General features: G+C 40.6%; 1 protein-coding gene across 1 annotated transcript in view; it reads left to right on the forward strand.

Annotated features, from left to right (window-relative positions):
• The window catches only part of LOC128107485 (armadillo-like helical domain-containing protein 4), a 111,019-nt gene extending 87,595 nt beyond the window's left edge, over window positions 1-23,424 (forward strand). Inside the window, exons 6-8 of the mRNA XM_052733387.1 lie at window positions 7,208-7,239; window positions 15,002-15,136; window positions 15,346-23,424. Of these exons, the coding sequence (XP_052589347.1) occupies window positions 7,208-7,239; window positions 15,002-15,136; window positions 15,346-15,414 (236 nt within the window). The 3' untranslated portion in view covers window positions 15,415-23,424. The remainder of the gene's footprint in view (window positions 1-7,207; window positions 7,240-15,001; window positions 15,137-15,345) is intronic.
• Window positions 23,425-23,902: the final 478 nt, after the last annotated feature.

Raw genomic sequence — 23,902 nt, forward strand, 5'->3', positions numbered from 1 at the left:
GATTGTCCCTGGGCTTCTTGCTGCTAAGGATTCTCTGAGGATCTGTGTGGAGCATAGAGAGGGATGTGCAGAGATTTACCTGGCTGGGTAGGCAGAACAATGGCTACCTTACAGATACCATCCTCCTACTGCCTGGAGCCTGACTGTTGCCTCCTGTGGCAAAGGAGACAGCTGATGTGATTGAGTTAGCATGGGAAGATTTTCACAAGATCCATACAAAGAGAAGTAGGAGGGTCAGATAAAGAAGAAATTCACGATGAGGGAAGGTGGGAAGATGTGACATCCACAATGAACTGGTAGACTGAGTGAAGTCTGAGGAGGTGGTCCCTATCCAACCAAAAAAAGAATGAAAATGCTAACTTCAAGAGAATTCTGTCTAGTAGGAAGCCTGTTGTCGCTGAGTTCTAATAGCTGCCCCTTCAGGGGAGGGGGTGAGATGGTACAGCGTTGTTGTCTAAGACACAGACACCAGGAGTCAGGTAAAAGGTAAACAGCAGACTCGTTTATTCAGCAATAAGGCGAGCCTTCTACACCTTCCTTCCAGCACCCAGGCTGCGTCCTGATCCGGTGACATTGTGTGGTTGCCCCTCGTTGGCTAGGCACGATCAGGAAGGACCTCTGACAGAGCCTGTTGCTAGGCCCTCAGGCAGACTCCAGGTTGGCTCATCTCTCTGCCTCATAGGCCTTATTTTCCTACAGCCTGTGAACTGGGAATTTGGCTTTTTCTACCTTCAGACTGGAAACATTGGCTTCTCTTGGGTCTCAAGTCTGCAGGCCTTTGGACTGATACTACATCAGTGACTATTATGTTTCCCAAGGTCTTTGGGTTGGACCTGTAACCAAGCCACCACTGCTCTTGGTTCTCAGCTGGTAATGGGATGCCTCAGCCTCTATAATCTTGTGAGCCAATTCTTTATGAACACACAATTCTCCCCATCTCCATCCTCTTCCTCTCTTCCTTTCCCTCTTAGTCTCTTCCTCTCTCTCTCTCTGAGTTTGCTCCTCTGGAGAACCTTAACTCATATATACTTTCTACCCTAGGATGACCTTATCCATTTTCTTGATTCATTTCTGCCAATATGCTATTAATTCATGAACACTTGTCTTCAGTGTGGATTTCTGCAGAGTCATATGTTGTGATTTGGATGTAAAATGTCCCCTACAGGCTCATGTATTTGAGTACTTGGTCCCAGCTCATGGAGTTGTTTTGAGAGGTTGTGGAACTTTTGGGAAGTAGGACCTAGCTGGTGGAAAGGGGTTAATGGAGGGTGGGCCTTGAGAATGTATGTAACCCAGCTCCACTTCCTGTCTGGTTCCTTTTTTCTGATCTATTGAGATGCAAGGACCTTCATTCTCCCACTCACATGAGCTCTACTATGTATTACCCACTGTGGCCGACAGTCCCCTCTGAAATCATGAGCCAAAATAAATCATCCTCTTTAACCTGCTTCTTTAAAGTATTTTCTCATTGATGAGAAAAGGAACTGGTCCCAACACTTTTAGCCACAACAAACCTGCTCCTGAATGTTCTACCTAATTTCTTTCTCCCAGCTTGTAGCTTTTGTAATCTGTGCCTTTGGCATGGAATAAGATGCATCGGTCTCCAGACTGAGTGTCTTCAGTATTGTTCATTGTGAGTTTTAAATTTCACCCAGGATTTCTGCCTCTCGGGTGGTTGTTGCACAAAGGAGCACTTGGATGCTGCAGCCCTGGCACACACAAAGGAGCTGGAAAATATACAGGCTATGATGAAACTATGAACTCTAGTTTATTCTGTCTGAATGAGAGCCACATGGGAGAGACAGGGACCCATGCACTCAACGTTCACCACCCCAGTCACCACCCCAGTTCCCTTCATTAGAGTGAGGAAGGGGCAAAGATAGGCACAGAGGGCAAGTGACAGAGTCAGGAAATCACACACATAAAGCACTCAAGAAGGACATTTGTCAAAGATTGCTGGCAGAGAAGAGAAGATAAACGAGGAGTCAGGTAAGGACCTCCCTCCCCATTTTTCATAAGCCTTTTTCTCTGCAGCTCAGCAAAACCTTTATGTGCACTCTGGTGTGTTTGCTCTAACCCACAGATCCCTCCTTAGAATGGCCTCTTGAACACGCCATAGAGCCATCACCAGACGAGACAAGGTCAACCAGCTCTTGACCTTGTACCATCACCCTGAGCTACAGTAAACCTCTTCTTATCAGCTACCCAGCCTCTGGTATTTTTGGTATAGTAACAGAAAACATGAATATAGTCAGTGATATTGAATACTTTTGCATATTTCCATTGGCCATTGTCTGGGGAAATGTCTGTTCAGGTTTTTTGCCTCTTTCAACTTTGTTGTTGTTGTTTTGAGATAGGGTCTTACTATGTAACCCCAAGCAGCCTAGAATTTGCTAAATAGACAGGGCTGGCCTTAAATTGATCCACCTGCCTCTGCCTTCTGAGTGCTAGGATTATTTTAAATTAGGACATTTACCTTCTTCATCTTGAACTATTTTCGTCTCACATAGTTTGGATATTTACTACTTACCAGATAGGTGATTTTCAAATACTTTGTTTTGTTTCATATGGATATTAGGTTGTGTCTTCAATTTCTGCAAAAAATAATATTAGAGTTTTTTTGAAGAGCTCAGTGAATCAACAGATTGTCTCGGGTTCTATGGACATGTCAACAATATTAAAACTCTTCCTCCGATCCATGAAGACAGGGCAGCTTTCCAGTTTTCTGTGTCTTTATCTACTTTCATCCTGTAGGACTTGGCAAAATTCCTTCCTAATTATTTAACTTTTTGTTTTATCTCTATTGTAAATGGGAATTGCTTTCCTCTTTTTTTCAGATGGTTTACCACTGTATAGCAATACTACAGATTTTCACATGTTGATTTTATATTCAGTAACTCTACTCAATCCAATTATAAGTTCTTCTAGATTTTATTTGTGTGTGTGTATGTGCATGTGTTAATAATATGTCTTTGTATATGTGTTGTGTGAATGTGTGTGCCTCTCTGTGCATTTGTGGGTATACGCCTGTGCATTTGTATCTCTCTCTGTGTGGATGTGCATGGCACATTTTTAGAGTTGTGTCTTTAAAAGATTGTGGATTTTAATTTATATTTTCCCATTTAACTTATTTCCAAGTATATGGCCTTTTCTTCCTATTATCTAACTCCTCTGGCTGGGACTTCAGCTACTGTATAGAACAGAAGTGGCAACATTAGGCATTCCTGTGTCCCTGACCTTAAGACAAAAATCCTTCAGCTTTTTACTGGGGTGTATGTTAGCTGAGGATTTCTATATATGGCCTTTATTCAGGCCTACTTTTTGTCTGGATACTTCTATCCCTACTTGAAGGAGAACAGAGGTCTTGTTATAGTGATGTGCTTTTTAGTTTCCATTAAACAAAATTTTGAGACACGGACTAGCCTCAGCGGGACTAGCTGCTGTAGCTGTCACTAAGAAACTAGCCAAGTGGAGAAGTCTGAGCTTCTGTGGCCCCTCACAGTCAGCAATTTACCACCAACTTGAAGTGGTAAAGTTTTGCAGAGTTTTGTGGGGGTTTTGGAAATGCGTTTTCCTGCTAATTAAGAAGTAGTACAAAATTATATATAATGTGGCAAGTCCCAAAAGAGACAAAGAATAAAAGAAATATTGTCCTTAATTCTGCCTCTTGTTATTTAATTCAGCTACTATTTTGATGTGCATTGCTCTAGTTACACACAGTATTTTTACTCAGGAGCTGTGAGGAAAGCTACCCCTATGCTCTGCTCACAGGCATATAGGACTTGAATCTACAAACTTTGACTAAGAATTCTTTTTCTTTAAATAATTTTATCTTGAGGGACTGGAGAGATGCCTCAATGGTTAAGAGGACTGGCTGCTCTTCCGGATTTGGGTTCAAGTCTCGGCACCTACATGGCAGCTCACAACCATCTATAACTTCAGTTCCAGGGGATCAGGAACCCTCTCCTAGGCTCCATAGGCACTAGGAACAAACACATGTGGCATGCAGACATGCATGCAAACAACATACTCATACACATAAAAATCTTTAAGAATTATTTTAAAACGCTAGTCCACTCTGTAGACATTGCCTGAGGTTCTCCCATCAAGTTTTTGGACTATTTTTAGACCTCTGTATAAACCTTTTTAGACTTATTATTTATTTTGGACTTACAATCTTCCTGCCTCAATTAAGGCAATAATGATAACCCCCTGCACACATGCCCACAGGTCAACCTGATATAGACACACCCTCATTGAGACTCACTTTCCAGGTGATTCTAGATTGTGAAAAATGGCAACAAAAACTAACCACCGTGGGCCCAGCGAGATGGCTCAGTGGATAAAGGTGCTTGCCACCAAGCCTGTAATCTGAGTTTGATCCCTAGGACCCACATGGTAGAAGCAGAGAAATGAATCCCCCAGTTGGAGTCGTCCTCTGATTTTCACACATGCACTATGGCAGGAGTATGCGAGCACACACACACACACACACACACACACACACACACACACACACACACACACACCACTGAAAAATACCAACCAAACAAATCCTGAAACCTAACCATCATAGGCTCCATACAATTAACTCCACAAACTGCAGACTTGGGTAGCTTCCCAGGTGAGGCACAAGTTGAAAATGCTCCCCTTGGCAATGAGTCTCTTATAGCCGAAAAGCCTACAGGTGCCTTAAATCCAGCTTTGACCTTTGTCTCCTGTCCCTCCACTCTAAGCCACCGTATCTTTCTGTCTGACAATAGCCACCCTGGCCCCACCTGTCTCGTCTTGTCCTCTATGTAATACCCACCCTATTTCCCGATTCTGAACTCTGTTCCTCGCTTTCTCATACCCCACACTACTTCTTGTTTTCTGCCTCATAGAGACTTGATAGCTGAGCTCCTTTATCACTGGAACTAGGTCCCATAGCGTATGTTGACTTGTTATAGAAACAATGGATCACAATCAAACACCACATACCCAGCAAATATTTTTTGAATGAATGAATTTTAAATATTCTCTTGCTTGCATTGAAATCTGTTTTGGATTTGAGATATAGTAACACAAACCCCATACTTCACTTGTCTTTCTTTTTCCTATTTGGATTTTATATCAGATACTATACTGTAATTTTGTATATGACACTTCTAATCTTCACAATGATCTCTCAAAGCATTGTTGTCTCCTTTGTTTTGCATAGAGGGAGCTGAGGGTCCTCGGGTTCATTACTTCCTCTAAAGTCAATGACTGCCCTCCCTTCTTGGTAGGCTCACTCCCAGAAGCACCAACTCCTGGCCTCATTCTGAAGTTCCTAGATGTGTTTTCTGACCTTCCTATGACTCTGATCCTATCCTGATCAGTCACCTCATCCCTGTCTGGTACAGAGCAATGAGGGAAGAGCAAGCTGAGAGGTTTGATAAGGTCTTTGCATGAGAGGTTGAAGCCAATTAAAAGAGATGGAAAAGCCAACAGTATTTCCACATTTGAGATGGGTAGTAGAGACGTCTCACTCCTAGAAATTAGGCTGGTATCCCTGTGAGTATTCACCAGTTGAATGCAGGTGTCTCTTAGCTTCTCTGAATCTCAGTTTCCCCGTCTTTTCTTTTATGAGCATACACAAAATCTCACTTTTTGAGACACTGTCTCATAATGTAGCTCAGGCTGACCCTAAATTTGAGTAGTCCTCATGATTCAGCCTCTGAGTGCTAAACTACGGACAGGAGCCGGCACAGCTGACTTGTGAGTGTAGGCTTATCTGGCTCTCGTGCTGCAATGCATGTGCTTTGTAAGAAGTGGCCATAGCCGTGCTAGCATTGTCGGCATGATCAAATGCCTCATTTCAGGAGTCAGATTATACATGAAAGTGCTGAAATCTTGAGTAGAGTACTCAAGGAGCCCCACGTTACGGCTTCTGACCAACTCTGGCTGGCCTCCTGTTTTTATATAACTTGTGAGTGAACAATTTTTTATATTTTAATTTGATTCTAAAAGAAAATCACTATGACATATAAATATTACATAAAATTCAAATCTCGGCGTCTGCAAATACAGCTCATTAGAACATAGCTGAGCACATTTGCTGGCAGACCATCCACGGCTGCTTTTGCACTGCAGCGGCAGAACTGGCTCGTTATGGAAGACTGTATCCAAACTGAGTTCAGACCTTTACTCTCAGGCTTTATAAGGAAAAGCGGCAGCTCAGGGTCCTTCCTTTCAGCTTGTTGAAGCTTCCAGAAAGGAAAGTAAGTGTAAAGAAACCCCATTTTTGTCTTTGCTGAATTCTTTTGCTTGACAATGAAGATGAAGGGAAGATACACTGTCTTCCCACTAAGTCACATGCAGGCTGCAGCACCAATCTAACATTAAAAGTCAGTGAGGGGTGGAATGCCCACCTCCAACTTCAAGTCACCTTTCACACTTTGAATGATACCTTTCTCTTTTCCTATTAAAACTCAAAACCGTTCTTATCAGGATCTACAGGAAATTACTTAGTTGGTCTAGCCCCTTCACTCGTGTTACTGTTGTTATTAACAGTGGCTGTTGTAGAGTCGTGAGTTCTTGACCCCCTTCTCTCTTCTTCCAATATGGTTGCGATGCTTCTCTTCGGAGCCAGAGCTGGGCTGCCTTGGTGGACCATTGCCCACTCCTTCCCTGTTCTCCACTATCTGATGTGCTTCAGTGAAGCATTCTCTTCGATCCTAAGAACTGAGACAGACAAGGCATCAGGTTAAAGAAAAACCATCACAGGAACAAAGTGAACACAGCACCTAGAGGGTGGTTCCCTGTCCCTTCTCTCTCAGGCCTTCTCCTACTGCACTGAATAGTAGATAGAACTCGGCTAGCATACAAACTATTCCCTATTCATCTAATAATGACATGGGAGTGTTTTGGCTCTCGGTTGCTCTTCTAAATAAGGGGCTTGGTGGCACATACCTTTAATCCCAGCATTCTGAAGCAGAGACTGGCAAATCTCTTGAGTTCAAGGTCAGCCTGGTCTACATAGAGAGTTTCAGAGCAACAAGAGCTATGTAGAAAGACTCAGTCTAAAAAAAAAAAAATCATTGCTGTCATTTTGTTAATATTGTTGATATTTTTAGTCTATTCCATGCAAAAAACCTTTCAGTGTATCAAGTTAACAAACTAATGCAATACTGTGAAATGTAAGTGGGAGATGGCTATTTATATCTGATTCTCTTGTTTTTCCTAGTGAGAAGCTGGATGGAAAAGCTGAAAGACAAGGTAAGGAGAGTCTCTTCTTCCCTTTGACTTATACTGAAGGGCAAATAAAAGATTTGCAGAACAGCAAAGCTACCACAGGTTGTCGTTCAGGAATTTATATGTTTACATACAAACACATATGCCCATGTAATAAGAGGCCATAACTTTGAAGTATAGCTGGGAGGGGCATAAGAGGGTGTGGAGGGAGGAAAGGAAAGGAACAAATGTTATAATTAAATTGCAATTTAAAAAAAAAAACAACCCACCACCACCAATAACAACGGAGCTTCAGTTTGCTGTTCTGGGCCATCAGCAGGAGAGGTATTTCCTTCAGATTCCTTCACTGGGAACACAGGAGACAGGCACCTTATTCTCTGGAGCCTCAGCACCTCTCCCCACCTCCTCTGTCTCTGTCTCTCTGTCTCTCTCTGTCTCTCTGTCTCTGTGTCTCTCTCTGTCTCTCTGTCTCTCTCTGTCTCTCTGTCTCTCTCTCTCTCTGTGTGCAGGTGGTATATGCTCATATGTGTGTGCAGATATGCAAGTATGGAGGCCAACAGATTGAGTCAGATGCCCTCCTCTGTCACTCCCTACCTTATTCATTTGAGGCAGGATCTCTGACTGGACCCAGAGCTGGTGGCTTTGGGATGCACTAGCAGCCAGCAAGCCCCAGAAATTCTCATATCTCCACCCCTTATAGGACTGGGGTTGCAGGCGTGAGAGAGATCTGTCATCTAATTGCAGTGTGGACTCTGGGATCTGAACTCAGATCCTGTACTTGCAGAGCAAGCACTCTCAAAACATTTTTTTTAGGTCTGTTCCTTTTATTCTATGTGTCTGAACATTTTGCTGCCTGAATGTATGTGAACTGAAGTCACAGACAGTTATGAGTCACCATGTGGGTACTGGGAATGGAACCCGGGTTCTCTGCCAGAGCAGTCAAGGCTCTCAATCACCGAGCCTTCTCTCCAACCCAAAGAGCAAGCCCCCTTAGGCACTGAGCCACCCCATGGCTGTTACAAAAGTATAAACATTTACCGTGAGTGGTACGCCCAGCTGAATAATATCCTTGATCTACCTGGTAGAGTTTCTTTTAGGGGATATTGGCAGTGTGGTTCAGTTCTGTCTGCGAAACAGGAAACTGCCGTAGGTGTGTAGCTTATTGCGATGCTGCTTCCCAGGAGGCACTAGCAAGCCACCCTGCCGAGATGACCAGCTATGGAAAAGTATTTCCCTCTCCTGCATACATTTGGCACACTGATTGACAATATTAATTCCTTTCCAGGTTCATATTTTCATTTTCTTTTGACTTTGAATCCTCTCCAAGTTTCCACGTTTGGTAACTTTGTAATTTTAACTGGAACTGCTCCTCAAAATTTTGATGGAATTCTGAATTCCTTGGTTGTAGTCTATGTCAGAGTCCATTAGCATACCTCAGCTCAGGTTTAATTGGGATTTCAGTTGCTTGAAAACCTTTTTAATGGTCAGGCATTTAGTTGCCTTCAGTTCCCCAGCCTCAAAACATCTCGGCTTATGGATTTCCATATATTTTGTTTTATTATTTGAGCCAGTTTTCCTATATTGGAATTACAGGTTTTTAATTTTGCTACAACTTATTGTTAAAGAATAGGACATCCAATTGCAATTAAAATTATGTGATTACAGTAGTTCTCTCTACCCTTTTGCTTCTCAGTAAAAAATTCTATTTTTTTTTTTAGAACAAGGTTAATTTGTTTTTATACATGTTAAACATGATAAAGGAAATATTCAGGCTGTTGAGGTCAGTGTGTGCCATCTTTTGGTACTTGTTATGGATCTAGTTAAGTCAAAGGATATGTTCAGATGGACAGAGAAAGATTTAGAAGAATATCCTGAGAAAGATTTCTAAAATATATTACAAAAATGATTAAAATAGGCTTAAAGTTTGGCATAAAGCTGCGTTGAGGTTAGATATTGCAAACTTTATAATCTGCATGTAAATATCAATTCTTACTAGTTACCCTTTTCAGAAACAATTTGGGAGCCTAGCTACTGCCTCTGATGAAAGTCACAGAATCCCTTAGACTGAAAACTGAACTGAACACATATTCAACTGAGCTTTTAAACCCAACCAGGACTCCCTCCCAATCTAGTTTCATGAATTGTTCCAATGTTGGTTCTCTGTTAACTACAGGAGCTTTAAAAATGAAGGTGTTTTCAAAAGTTCTAATTTGGTTTTTGTTGTTGTTGATTTTTCAAGTTTTCAATGTTAATATTAAGGTTAATCATGAGTAACAAGAAGCTCCTGCCCATCACACCTGCAGTCAAAGGCTCATGGGTAATGACACAGAAACAGGCTAAATGGCTTCAGTTTGATGATACACCACTTTTGAAGTTCATTTCCGATGATAACTTCTGATTCTGGATGGCATGTCCAACTCAGCTATCTCCATATGAATCTGCATGTGTCATGGTGTCTTAGTCAGGGTTACTATTGTTGTGATGAAACACCATGACCAAAAAAAAAAAAAAAAAACAAAAAACAGAAAAAAACAAAACGACTTGAGGGCCTTACACTACCACATCACATTTCATATCAGAGGAAGTCAGGACAGGAATTCAAGCAGGGCAGGAACCTGGAGGCAGGAGCTGATGCAGAGGCTGTGGAGAGGTGCTGCTTACTGACTTGCTCAGTCTACTTTCTTATAGAACCCAGGGCCCCCAGCCCAGGGGTAGCCACATTCACAATGGCCTGGGCCCTCTCACATCAATCACTAATTAAGAAAATGCCCTACAAAAAAATCTTATGGAGGTATTTTCTTAGTTGAGGTCCTCTCCTCTCAGATATACTTTGTGTGAAGTTGACATAAAACTAGCCAGAACACATGGATATGTAAATTAATCCCTCAATAATACTCAGCTTCCTGGAAGCTCAGGAAGGGGAAGTAATCTTAATTCTGCCCCCCATCCGAGATTAGAAATTGTTTAGCCAGCAGGACGGTGGTGGCACACACCTTTAATCCCAGCACGGGAGGCAGAGGCAGATGGATCAATGAGTTCAAAGCCAGCTTGGTCTACAGAGAGAGTTCCAGGACAGCAAGGGCTACACAGAGAAATTGATTAGCTCCTACAAAAGGAAAATGGATGTTAATAGACAATTAGTTCTCGTCCCTTAACTTTCCTGATTGTTGTACATGTTGATGGTGTTTGTTAGACCAGGCTTATCTTGGTACCTATTGATATGTCTTTTCAACATCAGAATTGTTTCTCAGAAATAAACATGTTTGACTAGATTATATAATAATAAAGCTTCATTATAGTATAATATAATAAAGACAGTGCTGCTCTTAGGTCACCAAAGCCAATCTGGTTCTTCTAGCTTTAAGGAAGAAAAAAGTGATCCAGGTTGTATTTCATAGCAGAGATTTTCAAGGTGGATTCTGGTCCAGAATCTTCAGAAGCCCTGGGAGCTTGTTAGAAATGCAGATTCTCAGATCTCACTCTAGACCTGAGTTAGGACCTCTGATGACGTGGCCCAATAGTCTGCGTTCCCAAGCCTGACAAGTCAATCTGAAATGTGCTCCAGTTGGAGAGGTACTGCTGCATAGAAAACACAAGGCCCAGTCTCAGAGCAGCAGATCAGAGGCAGGGCAATGCAGTACGTGTGTGTGTGTGTGTGTGTGTGTGTGTGTGTGTGTGTGTGTGTGTGTGTGTGTGTGTTTGAGACAGGGTCTTTTGTAGGCCTGGCTGACCTCTAACTCACTATGTAGTTTAGGATGGCTTTGAATTTCTGATCTTCCTGCCTCCACTTTTCAAATGCTGTGATTACAGGTGTGTGCCATTATGCTTGGGTTAACATGGAGCTGGCAATTGAACCTAAGGGCTTGTGCATGCTAGGCAAGTACACTACCAAGTGAATTACATCCTCAGTGCCTTTCATGAGCTTTTCTTATAGCTTTCTTCAAAAGAGATGTTTCTGAACAAATTAATTTCAAAACCAAACACATAAATTCAGGTATGTCTAGCCAGATTTTCATTTACAATGTATTTTAAATGATTAACCTTTAGGCAGGAATAATTTACCTTTTATAGGCAAGATATAAAAATAAGAATAGCAACAAGAATCCCCCTACCACCTTTAGCCTGGATGGACCAACTGCTAACATTTTACTACCTTGGATTTTTACTTATGGGCACATTCTCTTCCTTATTATTTTTTTTTCTTTTTTTTTTTTCTGGTTTTTTGAGACAGGGTTTCTCTGTGTAGCTTTGCGCCTTTCCTGGAACTCGCTTTGGAGACCAGGCTGGCCTCGAACTCACAGAGATCCACCTGGCTCTGCCTCCCGAGTGCTGGGATTAAAGGCGTGCGCCACCACCGCCCGGCTCTCTTCCTTATTTTTACCTGAACCATCTGATGATAAATTGCATAGACTATGGCCTATTTATTCCTAATTCTTCAGTGCATATTTTCTAAGAATGAGAACATTCTGTTATCAAATCTTACTGCAGTTTTTAGCTTGAGCCCATTTAACATAGCTACAGCACATTTATGTTCTCTGGTATCTGCAGTGCAACTTTTCAACAGACCAAAAATGACACTTACAAAAATATTATTTCTCCTTTAGTATAAAATCCCATCAACAATTATGTAACATACCCCTTTATCATACTTCTTCCATGTCCTTTCCTCATTTTACAGCTATCTTTTTTTTCACAATACACATATCTTTGAAGAATATAGTTTTTATATAAAAAATAGAATATCCATCATTTTAGGCTTGCTGGCTATTTTATCATGATTAGACTTACTCTGTGCAGTCTTGGTTGGAAAAGCACATGGGTAAACTGTGTCTTCTGGATGCCATTTCTGGAAGCATATGCACAGCCAATGATTTTGAACAGAAAAAGCTACTAGACAGAATTAAAAACTTAAAAAATAAGTGCATGCCCTCTTATTTTATTTCAGAAAAAATTAAGTAATAGGCAGTGTTGCGTAAGACCTTATTTTACCTTAGTCAACTTTAAAGAACATGTAGTGACATAGTGTTGTAAGGTGGGCTGATGGCTTCAGCCCCATCCTATAATGTATTTGTGACTTGACAGCAAAGCAAATACCATTAAAAATGAAAGATATAGCTGAATGTGTGTGTGTGTGAAATATGACAAGAGTGACATATTTTGGAATACCCACATTATTGGTATGGAGTTAAACTATAGATCTGCAGGAGGCTCAGGCAGTGGTTGTCAGGTTGATATTCCAAGGAACAGAATATTGTCCTCTGAATGTACAACCTAGAAAAAGTTCATTAATGGAGATGAAATTTGATCATTCTTCATATTTAATATGTGTTACATTTCAATGCACTGAAAATATTGATTTTTTTATTAAGAAATTTTTATTCATTTTACATACCAATCACAGATTCCCCTCTTCCCTCCTCCCACCCCTCCAGCCTCCCCCCTCAACTCACCCCCATTCCTTCTACAAGAAGGTAAGGCCTCCTGTGGGGAGTCAGCAGAACCTGCTATATTCAGTAGAGACAGGCCGAAGCACCTCCCCCTGCCTCAAGGCTGTGTAAGGTGTCCCACCATAGGCAGTGGGCTCTAAAAAGCCAGCTCATGCACCAGGGATAAATCCCAATTCCACTGCCAAGGGAACCCTCAAGCAGATCAAGCTACACAACTCTTGCTTATGCAGAGGGCCTAGTCCAGTCCCATGCAGGCTCCACAGCTGTTGGTCTAAATTTCATGAGTTCCCACTAGTTTGGTCTGGTTGTCTCTGTAGGTTTCCCCATCATGATCGTGATGCCCTTGCTCATCGAACCCCTCTTCTCTCTCTTTGACTGGACTCCTGGAGCTGATTTTTTTAAATTCTGTATTTTTGATGAGAGCACCACAAGTTTTGTATTGTCCAATATTTCCCTATGTGGAAAATTATAGAGTTTTTATAAGACTCAAGTGGATCTTCAAGAATTTTAGAAAAACTTTGATTTTCTACAAAGTGTATGAATTTGCTGAAGAATGACTGGAATTTGTTTCTCCATGGAAAACACTACACTGATTTAAAAGAATCCCATTGTTCTTAAGTTAATGAAAAAAAAAATCCATATTTTATCCCAATTTAAAACTCTGGGATACAAGACCAGTGAGGAAGCTGCTGAGCACAGGCAAGGGTGTTCTGCTCTGTGAGGGGGCCTCTGCTCCTCCATGTGTAAGTTTAGAGAGAAAATCACAGCCTACAGACCTCAGTGCTTTCTGAAAATCTTTCTCCCACTCACTTGCTTTCTCTCTCTCTCTCTCTCTCTCTCTCTCTCTCTCTCTCTCTCTCTCTCTCTGTGTGTGTGTTTGTCTGTGTCTATCTATCTATCTATCTATCTATCTATCTATCTATCTATCTATCTATCTATCTATTTATCTATCTATCTATCTCATTTTGGATCACTCTGAAAGGCACTAGAAATAGTTTTTGTTGATTAGAAATTAAATAGGAGCTAGGAAGATGGCTCAGTGGTTTAAGAGCATTTGCTGCTCTTGCTGAGGACCAGATTCTGTTCCCATAACCTATGTGGTGGCTCACAACCATCTGTAACTCTAGTGCGAGGTGAGCTGGATGTCTTCTGCCCTTACCTGGCAACACACATACACTCAGGCACACATATACACATCACACACAGACATAAATTAAATAAACAAAAAGAGGAGAAATGGTTGAAGGGTCATCCTCTCTCAGAAAAACACCTATCCACTTATTCTAGATTTTAAAAGTTATAACTGTAATGTGTGTTTTCCACTTGGGGTGTAGCCTTACGCTCTCCCGTGAAAATGCTCTAGGTTAGTGCATACCCATGCAGCCCACAGGGGTTTTGCTGCAAAGATCTACCTAAGGACCAGGGCCTTGCTCCAAGAGTGAGCAGGTCCTGAGAGTTTCACTGAAGCACTGGGATGTGCAGGGATCACGTTGTTCTCTGAGGACTGAGGAGTCCATAGTTACCTTGGGTATACTGGGAACACCCGAGGCTCCTTGGAGAGTAGCCAGGTTGCTGGCAGTGCTCTTTGTGCCCTTTTTGGCCACTGCTTCCCTGGGACTGAAGACACTCTATTTCAGTTTTGTTCACTGGGCACACTGCTTCCCTCGGAGATCCATTCTGCATACACTCATCTTCTTGTCCTTGTCTCCCAGCAATTAGCCCACCTCTTAATTCCTGGGCCTGCCCCTTCCTTGCTGTTTATGGTGCTCTCACCTTCTACTCATAATGCACTTTTATCATTCCTTTTTTACTGTAATACAGCTGGGAAGAGTGGGAGCCGGAGGAAGGAAGGGAGGGCAAGAAAGTGAGCAGCCCTCCTTTACCCTCCAAGGAACACAGTATTCCAGAGGACACTTCAACTCCTTGGCATGCGACTCAGGCTGTTTCCAATTTATTGCATTTTAATAGCCCTGGCATTCTCAGAAGCCCACTCCATCCATCTTTAGTACAAATTATATTTCTGTCATCAAAAATTGATGTTGACAAATGTGCATAATCAAGTGGCTGGAGGGGCCACTAGGTCTGGCTGATTTATTTCAGAACTTACTTCTAAGGAATTTGAAATAATAAAAAAAAAAAGGTTGTTATTTTTCTCTGTTGCTCTTCCCCCAAAGCCCCAAAGCAGAACCTTTGTTACAGGTTCCCTTTTAAATTATAACATAGCAGACAGAAGAATTCAAAGCATCTAAAAACCTGCTGCCACTTATCAGGGACAAGGAACCTGGAATCCAATGGTCTATGTAGCATTCTGATACCTGTCTCTCTCCTTCTCTGTTCAGGCTGGCTACATGTCTGGAATGCTGGTGCCTGTTGGGGTAGGGATCGCTGGAGCCTTGTTCATCTTGGGAGCACTCTACAGCATTAAGGTTATGAATCGCCGAAGAAGAAACGGCTTCAAACGGCATAAAAGGAAGGTATGCAGGAAACAAGAGCAAACCCAATGGGATGCAGAGAATTCTTCACTGCCTGCCTAATTTGCCTGATAAAATACGGAGGATTTAATGGTGCAAGAAGACTTCTGCTCAGGGTGTTTTGTGCTAGCTACTCCCCTGTTCTTTAGGGTGGGTCTGCTTCTGGGCTTTGAGGAGAAAGAATTTAATGCTTTTCTCTTTTCTTTCCCCAGCAGAGAGAATTCAACAGCATGCAAGATAGAGTGATGCTGTTAGCGGACAGCTCTGAAGATGAATTCTGAATTGGACTTGGGGTTCATTCAATGAGATAATTGTTTTATTTTTTATTTGGGGGCAAGAAGACGAAAGAAAATACATGAATAAAAACCAACAATATCTCACCACCTTGCTGCTGCTGGGCCTTTGCTCCAGCCCTCGTCGCTGCTGGAGAGTAGATTTTTCTTGTGATAAGCAGAAAAGACACCCTGTACTCTAAATGCAGCATTCAGTGTTCGGTTATTCTGTAGTGTGTTTGCCATCACCAGGGGCTGTAATTTAGAGACATATAGCACACGTGCTCAGTAGGAGTAGCTGGGTTGGGTAGAGCCAATATCTTGTATTTTTCCATTGCCTTTTCCTTGGTTTGGATTACTGGCCTGCAGTGAATGGTGGTGCCATAAGAGCATCTTTAATTTTAATAGACAATTTCCAAGGAAGAGAAACTCCTTATAATCCTTCTCTGATTTTTTGAAATTGTTGACTTGTAGATATCAGTGCATCCTATGTCTGCATCAAGGACTAGTTACCACCTGGAATGAAATTTTTTTCCTGAGATATTGCAGCTTATTAGGGTTATGTGCAGGTTTGCATAATGTTACATTAAACCTTCCAGTCTCTTTGTTTTTTATTATTTTTATCTCTCTCTTAGTCTCACTATTAGTAAGAAAAACATGCACTAGAAATTATATGTTAAATGAACCCTTAACCTTAATTTATACTTGCTTTCTTAAAAGTGTTAGTTAGTCCAATGGGTATGATGAAAGATTCTTATTTGTTTATCATTACAAAATATTCTTTTGGTATATTGCTGAAATTAGTCAAGAAGCAAAAAGGATGACGAGGGTGTGTAGGCTCCCAGGGTGTTTGCCCCTGACATTTGGTTTTGTGTTTGTGTGGCCAGTACCGTGGATAAGTCAAAGTGTCACTTTTCCATGTCTAGGATCTTGCTATGGGAGGAGTGAGCCACCAGGGGTCTTTTCTTGGCTGCCTTTATTACAAAAGGCAGGCATTCTTAGGTAGAAGGTGGCCCAGTGGCCAGAGTCCTCATGTACAAATGAGCTCAAGCCATCCCTCACGTGGGATGATGGCCTGTTAAATCCTCTCTCGTTTTTCTTGGAATGCAATTCCTTCTTCTATACCAAATAACACATTCAAACACCCTGTTTGAATCTGGGTATTTGGGAATTGTAGCTCACTGTATTTAGCAGTGTGGCTTGGATCAGTTCCAAGGATAGATAAAGGTTACCAATAATGCTGTTACCATGGAGAATTTGTTCATAGATGTTAGAGCCTATTCTACTCTGACAGGGTCTATTTAATTACTCCTCATAGCTTCTGGGTGAGGAAGAGCATTTATTTTTTTTTTTTCCATTCCACTGAAGATGGAGCGAAAGTGGAGGAGAGAAAGAGTCAATCATCACTTACATCTATGGACTCAGCATGAAGACCACCTTAGACCAAACTCTGTACTGCATCTTCAGTTCGGTGCCCTTTCTGTGCTTTGGGAAGTATTATGACATTGGAAGGTCCTTCTTTAAAACCAAGGCTACTTGGTCAAGGAATATTTATTATTCATTTCTTTGTTTGTTAAATGAATGAACTTTTCACACAAGTTCTTCCCTCCCACATGGATTTTAAGTATCATTTCTAGGAATCTAATAGTGAAAATGTCTTGGAACCTGTCTTTTGAATGATGGCTAGCTCACACCACACACAAAAAAAAATGTTTTCATCAAGTAAGCTTAACTCTTTTGGTCAAGAAAGCAACTGTGTAAAGCTGATGAAGAGAAATCAAAGTTCCACGGAGACAAAGACAAGTTAGCAGTTCCGAAATTGGGTTGAAGTCAGATTCTTTTTTTTAAAGTAGAACTTAAGTCCTGACTCTCATCAGTCCCGCTAGGAGAGCTGTCCTGCTTCTGAGGAAGTGATGCTTCCTAAGAGCAGTCTCTTGCTATGAGCATGAGGGGACACTGTCACCTGCATTCTTGACAATACGTATATAGCAAACTAACATAGGTTCTGTTAATTCAAGGACACGTGGATGAAACTGATGGTCAGTCATGCCTAGAGCTGCTCAATCTGTAGCTTTAGGTTAGCTCAGGGCTAATAGTGCCTCTTCAAACTGTTGAATAAAAAGGTCATCTGTAACCATCATAAATTCACACTGAAGATAGCGTGTGTGTGAATTTGTCCTTTAACAGCAATCTCTACATCCCCTTTGGCAGAGGTACAGAAAAGGGGTTTACTTAGATTATAGCAGATTTCTGTACAAATCTATTTAACTGTCTGCATAAAGAAATGTGGTATACATTAGACTATTACCCAGTGCTAAAAAGAAGAAAGGAATCCTGTTCTTGTGACATGGATGTTGGAGGACTGTCTGCTAAGTAAATAAACCAGGCACATAAGAAGTACTTCATGATTCTAATGGCCATGAGTCATCTGAAGTGGTCAAATTCAGAAATCCGATGGTTGCCAGGGAGAAGGGAGGCATGAGGAGGTGTTGGCCGGAGGTGTTAAGTTTCAGTTATGAAGATGAATAGGTTCTAGGCATCTGTTGTACAGCGTAGCACCTACAGTTAATAATGCTGTATTGTAGAGCATAGTGCCTATTCTTAACAATATATTTTTCATATAAAATTTTGTTAAGATAGTAGGTCTCACATTAAATATTTTTACCATGAGACTAGGAGATAAAGGAGAGCAGGACTCTGGGAAGGAACGCTTTTCCCTAGTCACCCTACCCAACAAATCACACTTGCCATAGTAAGGAAGGGAAAATAAAAGCCAAGTTAAATGAGAGAAGCTACTAGAAAAAAAGAACAGAAGGCAGGGCTGAGGAGAGGAAGTTTTCTACCACGCTACCATGCTTTGGGTTCCTTTTGCCTAATCAGAAGATAATATTTTTATTTTGAACATCTTTGATTTTTCCCTCTTCCATGAGCTGATTCATTTACTAGCTGCTGGCTTAATTTATATGCAATATTTAGAGTTAATTAGTATCCCAGGGTAACAGATTCCCTTAGTAATGCCTTAGCCTTGACTGCAGCTCATATGTTACCTTAGTGGTATTTTTCCAGAAATTTAAAGTATCAGTATCTCTTACACAGGTCAAAAATGTTGTGTGGAAAATTTTAAAGTGAAGTTTGGGGACATATCAAAAATGATTCTATCTTAGTCAACTCTAAAGCAATTCATTATTTCATTAATTCTGCTCTATTTTATTTTATTTTTTGTGGTACTGGGGATGAAACTCATGACTTCATGCACACTAAGCAAGTGCCCTCATTGTAAAACACACACATATACACACAGACACACAGACACACAGACACACACACACACACACACACACACACACACACACATAGACACACACACACACACACACACACACACACACACACACACACACACACACATTTGAAACCCAAGAGTTAAAATGTTATTGCCATGAGAACAATATGGAATAATAGTCTGAATGTCTAGTGCTTCCCTCTCTGTGTGCCTCTGGATATTTTCTTCCTGTGGAAGTCCAAATGAAACATCATTTAAATTACATCCATAGTGTGTGTGTGTGTGTGTGTGTGGGTGTGTCTGTGTGTGTGTGGGTGTGTCTGTGTGTGTCTGTGTCTGTGTGTCTGTGTGTGTGTGTGTTCAAATCATCTTTGGACATTGTGATTTCTGCGGATATGAATAACCATTATCCCTGCCAACTGCTGAAAAACAGCTTTTGGAAACAAGCTATATTATTTGGCACAAGCTTATAGCTGTGTGGTATTTTGTAGACTTTGCTTTGACCAAAGGTAAATATGAAGAGGAAAGATTACAGTGAAAAGAAATCAACCTCTCCAGTTAGCAGGATGATTTCACTGCGTACAGTCTACCCTTAGGGAGTGGCTGGGATTCCTTGTCCCTGGTATATTGCCTGGAAGTTGTTGACATTTTACAAAGGCCACATATAACCACCACATTGTTTTATTTCTGTTTGTGCCATGCCTTGGACTAGTTTCCCACAATGAGTTTGAGTATGGAAGAAATAGATGGTATTGCCCTTATCACAGATCTGGGTTTGCTGGCTTAATATCAAAATCTTATTGATCTGTTTCTTAAACTGATTTTTCTCTTGAGAAATTTTAAGAATGATTTTATTGATTTCCAGAAAATATTAAACTCAAAATCTTGAGACCTGGAATTCTTTTCTACTCAACAAAACCAATCATTGTGTATAAACATTGTTCAACTAAAGTAATAAATGTCAGTTAAACAAGTAAGAATAAACAAATGTAATAACAAGAAAGAAATAGGAACAGAAAAAAAGATGGAAGAAAATCCCAACACAAGGCACGTGTAACCTGATTGAACGATGTGCTGGAACAAAAAGGTCACAAATGTATTTTTATTTTTACGGTGCTGAGGATCAAACTCGTGACTTCATGTGTTCTTGCCCAGTGTTCCACCACTGAGCTATATATACTCTCCACCCTCATATTTAGCTACTTAGAAAAACAAGGAGAAGAAAACAAATGAGGATGATCATTAACAGGGAAGGGATTGTGTGTGTGTGTGTGTGTGTGTGTGTGTGTGTGTGTGTGTGTGTGTACCCATTTAATTTCCATATTTCTTATCAAAGGAAATTATACTAGGAGGAGTGAATATGGCTATGAAGGAATTGAAGTCCAGGATGAATAGGGGGATGAAAGGTGCCTGGTTTCTTAAATTGAGCTTAAGCTCAGTTAATTGTATTCCTTAATTTACATAGACTTCAAATTACTGAATGTAAGCTTTTAGGGTGGAAAATAGATTTAAAAAAATTATGGTATTAACCTAATGGTTAATATTTGGACATATTTACATATTTCTCAATAGGTCCCATATTTGGACATGTATCACTCCATAGGACACACAACTCCTTTTCTGGGTAGCTATTAAACTGATAAACTGGGATGGACTAAGGGGAGACATCTCATTATGTTATTCTGATAATTACAAATCTTGGCAGTCAATATGGCCAGAAACATCATCTTGTTAAATTTCTCCTGTAAGCTAGTGTTATATAAATGCACCACAAGTATCCCATATGAGTAATAGATGGATCTACTTCTTTACACATCGACTCAGATTTTTGTTAAGCAAATGCACAGTAGGAGAAACAGGAAGGAAGAGAAAAAGAAGGAAGGAGAAGGGGAAAGGGAGGGAGGAAGCAGCATGAGTACAAAGACAATTGTCTACTCTCTCGCTCTAGTTGACTCAAAACTCAGGATGATATTAAGGTGAACTCTGCAATCTTCCTCTGAGTAAAGCAAACATCTTACTGTCCTTCCTCAAGGAGCAGCAGGTGCAGTAGCACACGTGATAGCCACAAATACAATCCAGTATAGAAAAGCAGGTACTTAGCAAGACAGAATGTGAATTCTCACCTGAGATTGTAGTCTACAGCTAAGATGTTCAGGATTGATACTGCTAAGAGGTGTAATGTGTTATGGGATGAGAGTAGAAGACCTGAGAGGGAATAGAAATGGAAGAATAATTTATATTACCTCCATAAGAAAATCAATTTTTACCTTTCTTCACAGTGTTCACAGGTATAGGAATAGAGTGTAGGAAAGTGGCAAGTTAAGCCAGTGAACTCTATTATTTTGTTACCATTAAGTAGGGAAGGTCATCTACTTGGGTGTCAAAGTAAGAAAGTTGGTTTAAGGTCAAGAAACTGAGTTTTTAAGAACTCTGAAGCCAAACACTTTTTTTTTTTTCAAGTAACATAAAAGTAAAAGAAGGAACCAAAACATTGGAAATATTTCTTCAATTTTTTTTGGTGAGAGATAAGACAGAAATAGATCCCTAGAAAGTGGCAAGAAATCTTCCAAGAAGGAATTTTAATACAAAAATGCTGTTTTTCATTTTCTGTTTCCTTATTTAAGAGATAAAGAAACGGGGGAAATACAAAATGACTTTATAATTGAACCAGTTAGATCTCATTTCAAATGTTTCCAAAGCACACAAGAGACCCCAGGTTTGGTCCCCCCAATAAACAAACAACCACGTTAACATTCTGTGTCAAGAGGAGTGGTAACGGGCAGGGGTTTTCTCTTTAGTAAGTGAAGGCACTGGGTAGGATTATTTCTTTCTGAATCAGCATCCCTTCAGATACCTTGTGGAAGCAAGAGTAGTAAGATGTAGTCAGCACATCACCAGAAAGAGTTTATAGATTAATTGGAGGAGGGGTGGTTAAAATAACAATTTCATGCCAAGGTCTGTTGAATCCAGAAAAGGAGTATTCAACCATTCTAAGAAGGTCAGGGAGTGTTTCTAGAGCCAATAATACCAAACCTGGGACCAGAAGATGAGTAAAAGTTAGTGAGGTTTAAAGAAAAGGGATAAAGGGTTGCTTGCTCTAGCTAGGTGGACCAGAGTAGGTGGGAGATCATGGGAAATTCACCATTCAGAGGATGGCTGGAGTAGAAGGGAATACATATGGTGGCAAATATAAGGCTGATCCTAAATGATCTTCTAGGCCATGCCAAGGAATCAAGAGTTTACTATGAGGATAGCTAGAAATTGTGGGAGGATATTATGCTAAAAAGTAATATGGTCAGGTTTGGGATCAATGGCAAGCTTAGAAATCTGAATTTAGGGATACCAGTCAAGGTCAAGGCTGATGATGCAATGCTGGTGAGAGATGACGGTAGTCATGATGAAAGTGAAGATCTGACTATGGAGAGGAAGGTGATTCTGTAGGTGTTCAGAAGCAGCAGTACATGGTAAGACTTAGGGACTGGTTAGATACAAATATGAACGAAGAAACAGACCTTTGAAGCCCTTCAGCTCTCCTGGACTTCAGTGTCCTACTTCTTGCAGAGAATTCCAGCATACTCAAATATGAAAAAAAAATGCATACACTTCTGAAAAAAATGTAGAGAGGCAGCTTCAAGTTGATAAAATGTGTGTGTACATGTATGTACATTCTCTGTGACTTTCAACAGTAGGGGCCCAAAAAATTACTTTAAATTAATAAAGCTTCTATTAAACCCTGGAGAAAATTCTAGGTCTCTCCAGTGATTTGGGTTTAGCCTGAGGTCTGAGTTACTACCAAAACTTTGATTGATTTTCTTAATGTGTGAAGACTAATATAAAAGTCTCTTGTCCTCTTGCACGAAAACCAAGTTTAGTATCTGGTTTTTCAGGGAAACAAATCTCAAAGCTTCTCCCCCTTCAAGGCCTGGCTTGATGAAGACCATGTCAGTGGCCGCTTATACAGCCTAGGGAGTCACATGAGCCATGTTGTTTCTATGTGTCAGAACTGAGTGCCTTCTGGGAACTTTAGACAGTTGTCATGGACAGGAATCAAGCACTTTATTTTCCTCTGAATATGGGACATGAAGCAAGTTCTTCCATGGTTGCCATATCAACACAAAGATGGATTCTGGAGGGCCTCAGTGGTGACAATGCAAAATCAGGGAAACGTAAAAAGCATAGGAAAAAAGATCTGGATCACCCACCGAGTCCTACTCCCAGAGTTAAGTACTGTTGAGAGTTTGGCCTGTATTTTTCTAATCTTTCATTCCTGTGTATTTATGGTATGGCAAATACAGTTTTAATGTGACACAATATTGGGATTATAATTTACATACTATCCTGTTACCTCTCTGTGGCTGCAATTTCCCATGATTGTCTAAAAGGAAAAGAGCTTGGAAAAAATCCTGTGTTTGTATTTGACTTTCATCATGAACAAGATTTATTTGGCATCTGGTGGTCCACAAATGCCTGCTTTGATATCAGTGTATGCAATTGAAAAGTAAAGACTCCAAAACCAGAGCATCCATTGGCAAATGTGATATTCACATGTGCTAGAGGATTAGAGAGCATGTTCCCCTTCTTGATTTGGTCCTCAAAGCAAAGACTGTAAGCTTTTATAATTAGGCAGCAAGACTTAATTACCACAAGGGTAGATAATGTGTGACATTTCAGGAAATACTCAATGAAAATAAACTCGCTGAAGTGACAGAAATTGATTAAAGGCTTGTTTGACTCAACTCTCCTATCTAATTGGTATTTTTTGTCTTATTTATAATAGGGCATGCATTTATTCTACATTTTATTCCACTTGACTAACATTAAGTAAGAAAACATTCCTACCATGTCCATTGCCTCTTTTTTCTTGTCTTTGAGAAAAAGAGGAGTCGTGGCTTTCATACCCCTTCTGGGTTTCACGCATGAGATCTTTTAATACAATCTTTCTCAGGCCTGTGAGTCCTAAAGAATCCTCGTATGTCAGTAGGTACAGACTTTTCCCCCCTTGAGACAAATGTGTTACTTTGTAGTTTAGTCTGACTTTGAAATCCTGATCAATTCTCCTGCCTTAGCATCCTGATTACAGGCTGTACCACCTGAGATTACAGGTATTTACCACCATGCCCAGCTATAAGATGACTAAATAGAATTCATTTTTTAATAAATAATGTTTCTGTTATTTTCTTTTATCTAAAAAAATTTACTTCTTTTTACTTTATG

The sequence above is a fragment of the Peromyscus californicus genome, unplaced genomic scaffold (assembly GCF_007827085.1).
Source record: "Peromyscus californicus insignis strain IS unplaced genomic scaffold, ASM782708v3 Scaffold_12__1_contigs__length_115047231, whole genome shotgun sequence".
Lineage (NCBI taxonomy): Eukaryota > Metazoa > Chordata > Mammalia > Rodentia > Cricetidae > Peromyscus > Peromyscus californicus.